Genomic DNA, 12,059 nt, shown 5'->3' with positions numbered 1-12,059 from the left:
AGATCCCTTTCGGAGTACGAAACGCAGTGGCCTCTTGATCCTCAGGTGCCATAAGAATTTGATTATATCCTGCCGTGCAATCCATGAAGGAAAGAGCTTCATGTCCAGTCGTTGCATCAATCATAAGCTCCGTGACTGGCAAAGGAAAATCGTCTTTTGGACAAGCATTATTGAGATCCCGAAAATCCACACATACGCGTAACTGGCCATTTTTCTTTCTTACTGGCACAATGTTAGCAATCCATGTTGGGTATGTTACCTCTCGAATGAAACCAGCTTCAATGAGTTTGTTGACTTCTTTCTCAATCTCAGGAATCAAGTCTGACCTAAAACGTCGTTGAGGTTGCTTCTTAGGACTTACACTCTTCTTAATCGCCAAACGATGCATTGCGACTTTAGGACTTAATCCTGGCATTTCTTTGTAACTCCAAGCGAAGACGTCCTTGTACTCAGTTAAGAGCTTGAAGTATTCATCCTCCTCCTTCTCTGTAAGAAGAGCACTAGTATATATTGGTCGAGGGTCCTCCGAAGTACCTAAGTTGAGTTCCTTTAAGTCATCGACGGTTGATTGCCCCCCGTCCTCTAGCAATGCTGGAGCTTCATCAGCTTCAATCTCTTCACTAGCATCAGGGACTTCCTCTACGGTGATGTGACAAGATGTCATTATTTTATCTTCCAATTCTTCTTTGTTGCTTGCACTCGGTGTTGTTGAGGCTTCACCAAGTCGTGACTTCCGCTTTTCTTGGAAAGATGATGACTTCTTTTGATTTGTAAGGACCACAACGTGCCTTTTTACCTTGAGGGGTTGCGCTTGCACTATGTCTACTACTTCTATGCGCTTCATTCTGGAAGGGACAACACTTCTGAGATCATTACTAACTTTCACCTCTTCTTTGTTGCTTGCCGAGGCTTGATGTGATTGCTTATGATCTTCAATCCCTTTGGGGTCTTTTAAGCGATCAAACACCGAACGAGATGAAACTCCCAAATGTTTGAGTACTGAACCTTTCTTCTTCAAATGTGATGAGGTACTTGACTGACAAGCACAAGTGGCATTATTTTGAACACCCAATCTCTTGAAGATAGAAAAGCGATTTCTTAAAGGTATTTCTTGTTGTGACAAACTATGCCCCTAATCTATCGAACACGAAAGAGCCACTCTTGTTGCGGGTGGTCGAATCGATCGAAGACAGAGTTGGCGATGTTGTCTCATTTGTACTTTCATCTTCTCGTCATTTCTTCGGTGTGATGCACCGAGAGGATAATGCATCTAATTTTCTTTGAGCACCAATCTTTATAGGCGAAGGAGATTCATAGCCTAAACCAACCTTGGAAGCACCAAGCTCCCCTCTTCCTTAAAAAGCTTCTTTTGAGTTTCGTTCAAGCCATAAGGCTCAACACTGATAATTTTGCCCAATGGAATGGGATTTTCAAAGTCATATCCAGCTTTAGCCAACAACTTATATGCATTGGAGTTGAACACGCCCTTTTCTTGACCCTGGGACGATTTGCTTGATGATGGGACGAACCCTGTAGGAGCGTATCTTATAACTTGTTTTTCAACCGTGCTAGGCAGAGGGGTGATAAGCTTCACCATCCACTCTTGCTTGACTACATTGTTAGACTCAGCTTTCTCTTTGGTCATTGTTTTTGAGCTTTGATATTCTGCAAAAGGACTTTCACCTTCCTTGCGTCGTGACTTTGGAATGTACCGAAGCACCGGAGCTGCATTCTTTTGTGGATCTTCTTTCTTAGCTTCCTCAACATGTTTGACTTTTTCGTTGCTCTTCGATTGGCTACTTTGGCCCACTTCCATTTTAGCATCGTTACTAGAAGTATTTGGAGAGTTCACAACTTCTTTTTCTTTGCCTCTCGTCCCAGTTGATGAAATAGTGGATGGTAAGAATTCACTTGAAGTGCCACTTTCCTCGAAGAACTTTGCATCCGCGAAGAATGAATCGACCTTAGAAAAAGGCTTGACATCACCATTGATCCTTCTTTCACCTCCACGATAATATTTTAGACATTGATGGAGAGTTGAAGCAACTACACCATTCTCATGCTTCCAGGGCCGACCTAATAATAACTTGAACGAGGTCTTTGCATCAATAACATGAAATAAGGTGTCAGAAGATAAATCCTCCATGCTAAGATTCACACGAATTATGCCAACAGCACGCTCGCCATTCAGGTTGAAGCCATGAATTATTGTTCGACTACTGGATAACTCATCCATCGTAATGCCTAACTCAACCATGGTTGCCTTCGGCATGAGATTTACACCAGACCCTCCATCGATTAAGATACGGTTCACCCTCCTGCCTCTAATATAGCCTGACACATACAAAGGCCTATTGTGGAGCTTTGATCCAAGCAACAAATCTTCATCAGAGAATGATAAGGCGGTGTTGCAAGATACACATTTATTTTCTTGCTCTGCAGGCTCCCCTGCGTCTTTTACCTTTTCTTCGTATAACTCTGGATTCTGAAGGGCCTGGATAACTTGTTGACGCATCTCCTTAGGAAGGTGAAAAATTTGCTTCCATCCCATGCGCTTTGGAAGAGCATCAAGAACGGCCAGCACTTTGGTGTCTTTGGATTGACTTGAGTGTTCGAACAACGCGGGGTCTGAAATACCAACCTTTTGTTTATCTCCTTCATTTTCATCATTAACTACGACAGTATTGACAGTAACTTCGTTGAGATAACCTTTTGGGAAAAACTCCTCCAGAATGACAGGAGTTGGTGGTTGTTGTTCTAACAAATCAGCTGGAAGGTCATGTGATTTGATCACCTTCTTTAATTTCTTTTTACCTTTGGAACGACGTGATCCCCTCCTCTTAGTTTGTTTTCTCTTTCGTGGTGGAGGTTGTTGATTTTGTGGTTTTACTTGCTTCCTTGGCTTCTTTCGTATCACCAATGTCCAACCTTCATTATCATCATCGTTGATGGCCTCCATGGTTGCAGTCGCACCTTCAGTTATCTTTTGTGGTAGTGATATTGACTTTTGCATTCGAAAAGCTATGGGTTCAAGACTTCCAAATTGAAGCACACATATTTCTTCTTGCTTATGAGGGACTATCACATTCGAAACCTCCATGGTTGGCCCTTCAAGTCCTTCAATCATCACGCTGGTGTGATTTGTTGTCACAGTGTCATCAAAATCCAAGATGATTTTCCCATCTTTTGCTAATTGCATAATCTTTTCTTTGAGGGTTATGCATTTCTCAAGGGGATGACTAACTAAACGATGATAACGACAATAGTTTGGATCTGCCGTCTTGTTTGCTTGGTCAGGGCGCTTTGATTCTGGCAACTGGATGACCCTCTTTTCCAACAGATCATCGAGCATGCCTGAAAGATCTGAGTCAGGGAATGGATACTTCTTGTTCTGCAATTCCTTTAGTGTTGGTTTATCACGCTTGAAGTCCTTGGTGTATGTATCCTTATTAGGCTTTGCAGAGATTTTGACGGGTGTGTCACTGGTGGTAACTGTCATAGATTCTTTGGATGAGCCTTTAGAACCCTTGTCGGTTTTCTTGAACTCTTTCTTCTCGCCAGCGGGCTTAGAGGAAGATGAGTTCGTCTTCTTTCGAGCATTGATTGTTATCTCCATATCATGAGCACGTGTTGCCAAATCTTGGAAGCTCTTTGGTTTATTCCCATTCAAGATGTATAGAAGGTCCCACTTCATTCCATTGATGCACATCTCAATCGCAAGTCTCGCTCAAACGATCCTTGCATTCCAGACTTAGTGCGCGCCAACGATTGATGTATTCCACAACAGCTTCATCTTCCCATTGGGTTGTTTTGGTTAGCTCACTCATGCCCACTATGCGCCTTGTACTGTAGAACCTATTCATGAACTCATTCTCCATTTGGTCCCAGCTGTCGATCGACTCAGAACCTAAATCCGTATACCAATCGAAAGCTATGCCCTTGAGGGAACGAACAAACTGCTTCACTAACAAGTCTCCATCTGTCCCGGCATTATTGCATGTCTCCACAAAGTGAGCAATGTGTTGTTTGGGGTTACCCTTTCCATCGAACTGTTGGAACTTGGGGGGTTGATATCTAGCAGGCATGCGTAAGACATCGATTCTCTTTGTGTAGGGCTTCACATATCGAAGACTGTTAGAGGAACCTTCACCCAACTGGCTCTTGATTGTGTTGGCTATCAAGTCTTGCAGTTTCTTCTCGGTGTATGCACTAAGATCATTTTTAGGGGGCTTCTCACCATCCTTCTTATCATCTTCTTCTTCCTCCTCTTCAGTGTCATGATGGCTTGAGTTGTCCTTGTTACGAAGCTCTTCCATTTCCCTTTGAAGCTCTTCAATCCTCTTATTCTTCTCTTCATTTTCTTGCATCATCTTCTCGAGGAGCTTGTTCACATTCTCCATTTGTTCTTCGAGACTAGAGCCACCAACCACCATGACTGATTCGAAGATAGGGGTTGAAGCTTCCTCCTTCTTCTTTGGCGTTGCTTTCTTCACTTTGCGAGGGGATGAATCACCACTAGCCTTGAACTCCTTACTCTCCTTTTGTGGAGATGAAGCCTTGTTGATTATAGCAGTTGCAGCAGCAGCAATGGATGCAATTGAGTACTTACGAGGCCTTTTAGGAACATGAGCGGTGCGCAAGCTTTCGATGAAAAAGATTGATAGCAGCCTTCTTTGCCATTCTTCTTGTAGAAACACCAATTGAGGGCATGCTTGATGAAGGTGCAACACTAGGAGATCCTTTGAGGATTGATGCATAAGTTCTTGAAGGTGTGCTTGATGTGTTGGAAGACATCCTTGTTCTTGATGTAAACTTGTTATAGAGATGAGAGGTAGAGGTTTTCACGTCGGGTTCACCAAATTTGTAACAACAAATTTTGTATAGCTATAACTGAAATACAAAACAAGGAAACAAAATGAGTTTTTATTAATATCAGAAAAGTTCGTGTACAAATCTCTAATAATCCTCTGATTCTAAACAAATAAGGTACGCGTATAGAGGGCGTATGCACTCTACGCGTGACGTTGACTTGTATTCTTGAGAAGGTCGAACGACTTGAGTCTCTCTTGAATGTTTGAATGTTTGAACATTCGAGTTTGAATGTTTGAGTTTTCTTGCGCAGGCGGCACGAATTTGTTGTGCTTGTTGACTGCTTACGTTGAATTTCACGAGATTTTCAGAGAGAATTCCAGAGCTTTTCTTTTCTTCAAGTTTTTCTATCTTTGAAATGAATGAAATTCTCTATATTTATAGAGAAATGGTTGGGCTTTTCCTCGGGCTTAGTCACAGGCCCATTTCTCGGCCCATTCGCAATTTTAGCCCAATTTGACTTCTGTTTGGACCCGAATAACTCAGAATGACCCAAATTTGATTTAAAAGGGACAAAAAATAACTAAATTGAGTAATTTATTTATTATTAACTCAAATTAATTAATTTCTGTATTTTCGACACTTAAATAAAATTTTAATGCCTACAAGTATGATTTTAAAATTCCGAAAAATGGACCAAACACGGGCCTCTCCCTTGCCGTCCCACTCTCACAAGTCACTCAGTCACACCCCGTATAATATCACCCCTTTAATTCATTCTCCTCAGCCAAAATCCTCATTAATCTCCCAAACAAGTGTGGTGAACCCGGTTTACACGACCCGACAAGACCGTCTCAAGACCGAGCTTGGATCAAAGATAATCAAATCCTTCTTTTATAAGGGTGGTGAGTAAATTAACATTTTTCAATTGTTGCATGTCAATTAATTAGGTTGATTGATTGTTGCTACTTTCTTTCATGTGGGTGGTTTGAATTTTATCTTGTTTTACAAATAATTTTAGATTACTCTTACTAATGGATACAAGTGGTTAGTTAATAAAGGATTCCCTTTTACGATAAATTTGTGTAAAACCGTCTTAGGGTTTTGCCACTTTTACCCTCCTGGACAGAAGACTTAATCAAGACTATACACAGTTAGGTTAAAGGTTACTCCTTTTGTTTTGTTCTGGGTTCGTCTTTCTGGGTTTGTAATTTTTGTTGATTTTGTGTATGAGGGCTCGTTTGTGTTCGTCTTTCTGGGTTTGTAGTTTTTGTTGATTCGTTTGTACTCCGGTTATTTGTTGTCCTTTTCCATTTTGGGCGTCGCAGTCAATTATTGTCCTTTCTATTTTAAGAATGAATTTGATGAGCAATTTCCCTCCTCTTTCTTTGGTCTTTGTGTCAAAATCAAAGGATGACAATTGACTGAGACGGAGGGAGTATTGTCTTTCTGGGTTTGTATTTTTGTTGATTTTGTGTATGAGGTCTTGTTTGTATTCGTCTTTTATGGGTTTGTATTTTGTTGATTTTGTGTACTAGGGCTCGTTTGTATTCGTCTTTTCTGGGTTTGTATTTTGTTGATTTTGTGTATGAGGGCTCGTTTGTATTCTTCGTCTTTCTGGGTTTTCATTTTTGTTGATTTTGTAATTTTGATAGATTTGATTGGAAAGAAGGAAGAATGGCAGAAATAGGAGGAACGGGTTATTCTCTGGGTAAAGCAGGATGTATGTCTTTTATTAATTAATTAATTAATTAATTAATTATTGAGTAGGTAGTTTGCCTGCATGTTAATTTGCCAATAATTTACAGCTTCGAAGGATGATGATTCTGCTAATAAGTCGAGCAAGGCGAGGAAAGTTCAATTCACTGATCAAGGTGGGTGGGTATCGTCTTTACTTGTTTCCAAAGTATATTTTAATCAACAACATTTTAGATCATGTTTTCCCATTTCTAGAACTCTTCAATCTACTACTCTTGTATCGTGCTGAGTATCATATATTTATGCTTCTTTGCTTGGTTAATGGTTATTATACATAAATAGGGGTGAACCCAGGATTTAAGATGAGTAGTGAAATTTTTTAAACATTTCTTCGATCTATTAGAAGATATGCAAATGAATGTAAATTTTTTATAAAAATTGCATTTTTCAATTTGAAAAGAAGTACTCCCTCTGTTTTTCTATATATGACTTTCTCACATTTTGAGACACACACTTCTCTCTTCAATATCTCTCAAATTATATGCTTAAATATAGTGATATGTATATTCATATGAAAGAGTTTTTTATAAGTAATTTAATGGTATAATTTTTATAATTTTTTACCAAATATTTTTTTGTAAATATTAAAGTCGAAGGCTTATCTCGAAAAAGCAAAACGTCATATATTAAAAAGTGGAGGGAGTATTTTTTTCGCCCTTATTGCTCTCAGTTTTTTTATTGCGCCTGCGCCCTAAGGTTCTAGGAGTTTATGCTTCTTTGCTCGTGTCAATCAGATTCTAACCTTTAGCAGATGTCATATGGAGTAATATCATCAAATCTTTATCATCTCTATGCTCTTGTTGATAAAATTGTAGGCGATCCTCTAAAGACGGGTAAAGGTGGCAAGAGCTCTATTCCAAAAGAAGTCAAATATGAACTCAATCTTCAGTCAGGTATATATTTTCATCTTCATCTGCGTGTATCAACCCATTCCGTATGCATTCTTGTGCATTCCATACCTCTACTAGTATTGCATGTAAGGCAAAATAATATAGGGTTATTTCATAACAATAATCCATCCTATGGGTGGTCTGCAGTAATTACTTCATCCGATCAATAATTCCAATTAAATCCAACCTATACACCATACTGACCAATAACAAACTCACTCAATTTTTTTACCGGTTACACTAGGTCACCTTCTCCCCCTCCGTATTTAAGCCTTAATAATCAAACCCAAAAACAAACACTTGATAAAAGAATCATCACGTACTTAACCAACTCAGAAACCTAGCCGAAATCCAGACCTAAGTCAACTGGTTCGTATCAAGCAAGGAGAATTTTTGGAAGTAGATCCGTCAAGCTATTGGAATCAGACCCGATCCCCCCACTCATACCCGTCAAATTCTGCTGTTGCTGCTGCTGTCCGGGTTACGGTTATAGAAAAAGAAGCAATTCGAGAAGGAGAATTATGAGAGTGATTAGAAGGAGAAGCCATGTTCATATTACTGTTATTAGTGTTCAATCGGTTTTTGTGATATTTGTGAAGATGGGTCAATTAAATTCTGGGATTGTAGGGATTATAGGTTACAAGTCTGGCTTAGAGCCGAGAACAAATTGCAATTTCTGCAATGAATGAGGAAGGAAACAGTGGGGTTGGATGAAAAATGAAGGAGAAGGTCAAAGGGTGTACTGTCAACTGTGTTCAATAACTTGTGTCTTTTAACCCTTAAAAAAATAAGGTAACCTGTTGGTTAGGTTGCCCTTCTCCATAATGTGTTATGGGAAGGAAGGGGGGGATAGGAGGGATTAAATTCAGATTACTTATAGGATGGAGTAATTTAAGAAGAGCACCAATAGGTTGGATTATTCATAATTTCATATGAAGTAACCCAATAATATATGCATTCAAAAACATGATGGCTACAATGGGGATGGGTTTGTAAGGTAACCACGATTTAGGTCATAGAGAGGAGACAAAAGTCATAGTAGATAACATTCTGGTAGGTGGGTATTTCTGTAAAAAGGAGAGTGCCTGAGAAGAAAGTCTTTGTTGATAGAAAACCTTTCAGATGCGCATGTTCTGCTGGCCGACCTTCTTGCCACATTAGGGCAAAGTTAACTAGAGTGCTTAGTTAACCAACTACCTACTCTACCCCTTTAAATAAACTACTAAAGACTGCTGAGATAATATTGTTGAGTTGGAGATGGTCGTATTTAATCTAGGGACGATATTGGATGATCAAGTTTTTTCAGCACTAAATTTTCGAAGAGGACAATAATTTTGGAATGGTTTTAGAGGAAACTGGGCAACTGGCACATGGGTAAGGTGGTTAGAACAATTTGATGAATGAAATCGCAGTAAGGCGTTCGTTATACTTTCCTAAAGGAAATTATGCCCCCACTATAAAGGCAATTCCCTTTGGGATACTATACTGCTTTGTAAGATCTTAAAACAATTTCTGAGATTGGTGGAAACTGATGCAGGAGCAGTGTTTATTTAGTAGAAGAAGGGGAACCTTAAATGGGATGAAAAGGAACCAATTGAACAGACACAACTCTTGGTCTGTTTGGTGCCAAATGAATAAAAACAATTTGTTCCGTAATCTTAGACTCGGAATTAGTGATTCATATCCCATAACTACTTAAGTAATTGTGTACGTATTTATATTCCCATAATCTCTCCCTTGATCTTAATCATTCTACGTGGGAGAGCATTACTCCTACACAAACTACTCCAACAAAGGCTGCATACACCCAACCCCTCACCTCGCCATATGTTGGAGCTTTTGGACGGGGTGGTAGTGTATTTCATTGGTTCAAAGGACCTCTTTTGCCTAATATGTTATTTCTATGTCTTACTCATCCACAACACAGCCCATGTGTTGCAGAAAAGTTCTTTGAACAATTTTTTTTGTTTTTTTGACAGAACTTCCTAAGAACGCCCAGTGTGTGATGGACTGTGAGGCCGCTGATATGTTACTTGGAATTCAGGAGCAGATGGTGTTTCTTTCTCGGGATCCGACTATTAAGCTTCCTATGTGAGTTTCCGAATTTTAATAACATTGCCTTTTATCCACAATTTCTTTTTCCGGAGAGCTGAATTTGTAAAGAGGCTAGCCACATGGGGTGTAGCCGTGTGGGGATTGGGTGGAACAAAGGGTGTATCATGTATGCATGTTTTTATTGTTAAACCTGATGCTCATACGAACATTTTTTTTCCTGGTGGCTACTGAATCGAAATAAGTGGACTCACATTTTCCCATGTCAGTTCCTTTGACAGGGGCTTACAATTTGCCAAAACTGGAGCGCGGTATTCTGATCCCGGGACAGTTAGACACGTTCTCGAGTATCCTTTTCTACTCTATCATTTTAAAAACCTACTGTACTGTGTGTCTGCGAGTCAATATGTAGTAACCGACTTTGTTTAGTCTTTAACTGACGATCAGGGATCTCAAAATGCATGGTGCTACTGATGGCGAGGTCAGAGTAACACACAGTGAGTTTTATCCAATTAGTCGAAGTCTTCCGTAATTCTAAAACCCTTGTTTTTTTTTGCAGATATGTGTAATTGCCAATGCTTGCCCTGAGACTATTGACGAGGTTTTTGCTCTACTTCCTTCCTTGAAGGTATGTTTCATTAAAATATCGTGTGAACTTCCTTTTCTTTTCTACCCGAGGTTAAATTATCTTCTTTTCCCCAAAGGCCAAGAAAACTGAGATCACTGAACCACTGAAAGATGTCTTACCAAAGGTGATTAAGGCGAAGTTACAGTCAGACGGTTTTGATGACTAGTAAAGAGACAATAGGAGGTACAATTTTTTTATTTCCTTGAATCACGAGTTGCTTCCGAAACTGTTCTTTTGCTTTTTGCCCCCCACCCCCTCTTTCCCTAAATGTTGTAGGCCGCGGCTACTGTTTTTTCCTCTTTTACCGAATCATTGTGTAATTTTTTATTTTTTATTTTTTTGGCAGGTCGTATTGATATTGCAGGTCTTACCCCGTTGTGGAATTTACTTTAAGCTGGCGCTTGTTAGTCGTCATTGTTGAAACAATAACCTTAGTGTACATCCGGGATGTTAAAATGGAGACTGTAGACATTAAGTTAGTTAATGTAACCTAATCCTGATGGGTACCTGTGATCCCATATGTGTGGGAGGACTTAATCTCTCTGTCTCTGTAATTTTGCTGTCTAACTGAATGTGCGTGGCAGGGCGATTAGGGATGGAACTTCGTATCATCGTATGTTTGTTTTGAGATCCTGGAGGATTGATGACACTGCAAATCGGTCTTTTTGACAGTATCGTGCTATCTTACTTTCTTCGTATAAACATCAGAAATCATTATCCACGACAACCAAGGCTTACTAAAAAAAAGGAAATCGTTACTCCTTTCGCTTTATCCATGATATCTACTCAAGACTGATGCAATTCTTGCATCAATCGTAGAAATAGGAAAAAAAGTTCCTTGTTTCATTATTTTTCACTTGATTTTGATGATCATGCAACTGAGTTTAACTAGTAATACGTGATTTAAATTTTAATGTAACCAACATATCTCATCCTTTTGAATGATAGAGGTAAAGTTGAAGTCATCGATTTTCAAACCACCTCGAAAGAGTTCAGAAGTACTTGATTTTTTTTTTTTTTTTTTTTTGGTGTTGACCAGGAGTATCCCCTAACGATAGCTGGGGCAATCTCCTACGGGATACTGAAGGCAATTTAATGGGTTGACCTCTCCCAAGTTTGACTTTTTCATTCGCAAGAGTTAGGAATCGAACCCCTGACCACTTGTTTAAGAGATGAGAGCCCTTACCACTCACACCAGCCAACTTTGGTAGAAGTACTTGATGAAAGCATGAAACATGATTTACAATAAATAGAACTAGTTTTTATACCTGTGCATTTGCGCTGGTTAGTTTAATTCCCATTTAACTAGTAAGACGTGATTTAATGTATATGTTAAGTGTTTATTTCCTTTTTTAGTTTCTTAAATACAACCCAATGGGTTGTATTTAGCATAACCCTTTAATGTAACCAATTATGAATAGTTGGGAGAATTACATATTTCAATGACCTTCCGTGTTTGATACATTTTGTTAAGTGGACAACCCTAAATTATTCGGGCAAAATTCCAATTTTAAAAAAACTCTAATTAAAAAAGTAAATCTTCAATAGAAAAAGTAAAGTTTATGTGATCTAAGTGATAAAATTGAGTAATTACTTGTTCACCATGCGAGTTATATAATTGAAAAATTTGGGAAATTTTTTGATTAAGTTTCGAGAGGGAGAGAATGAGAGAATTTTGTTTTGTTTAGGTTAAGGGTAATAATGTATGGACTAAGAAAACTTCAAAAGCCATTTGGTTATTTTGCGCAATATTTCCGTGTCACTTTTTAGTTTTGAATCAAAATTATATTATTAAAATAAGATGAAACATAATAAATTGTACTCCGTAGTTAAGATATGCAAAATGTCATATTATGTGTCAATTTATGAAATTAGATGTAAGGATTATATTAATGATTTTTTTTCCGACAATTGTAAACTTT

At 38.8% G+C, this 12,059-nt stretch overlaps 1 protein-coding gene across 2 annotated transcripts; it reads left to right on the top strand.

Annotated features, from left to right (window-relative positions):
• The first annotated feature begins 5,482 nt into the window (after window positions 1-5,482).
• Window positions 5,483-10,808, top strand: LOC141592962 (DNA-directed RNA polymerases IV and V subunit 4-like). Of its 2 annotated transcripts, none has more exons than XM_074413870.1 (10): window positions 5,483-5,714; window positions 6,465-6,532; window positions 6,618-6,683; window positions 7,383-7,460; window positions 9,437-9,548; window positions 9,779-9,856; window positions 9,957-9,990; window positions 10,069-10,137; window positions 10,214-10,320; window positions 10,484-10,808. In XM_074413870.1, exons 2-9 carry the CDS (start codon window positions 6,487-6,489, stop codon window positions 10,301-10,303), a joined length of 573 nt encoding a protein of 190 aa, XP_074269971.1. In that variant the 5' UTR covers window positions 5,483-5,714; window positions 6,465-6,486; the 3' UTR covers window positions 10,304-10,320; window positions 10,484-10,808. The 2 variants fall into 2 exon arrangements, with proteins under 2 accessions (XP_074269971.1, XP_074269972.1); XM_074413871.1 differs by lacking the exon at window positions 5,483-5,714 and adding an exon at window positions 5,892-5,974.
• Window positions 10,809-12,059: the final 1,251 nt, after the last annotated feature.

Source organism: Silene latifolia, chromosome 7 (assembly GCF_048544455.1).
Source record: "Silene latifolia isolate original U9 population chromosome 7, ASM4854445v1, whole genome shotgun sequence".
Taxonomy (NCBI): domain Eukaryota; kingdom Viridiplantae; phylum Streptophyta; class Magnoliopsida; order Caryophyllales; family Caryophyllaceae; genus Silene; species Silene latifolia.
The sequence above is the reverse complement of the archived record's forward strand: the minus strand, read 5'-3'. Positions and strand labels throughout refer to the sequence as shown.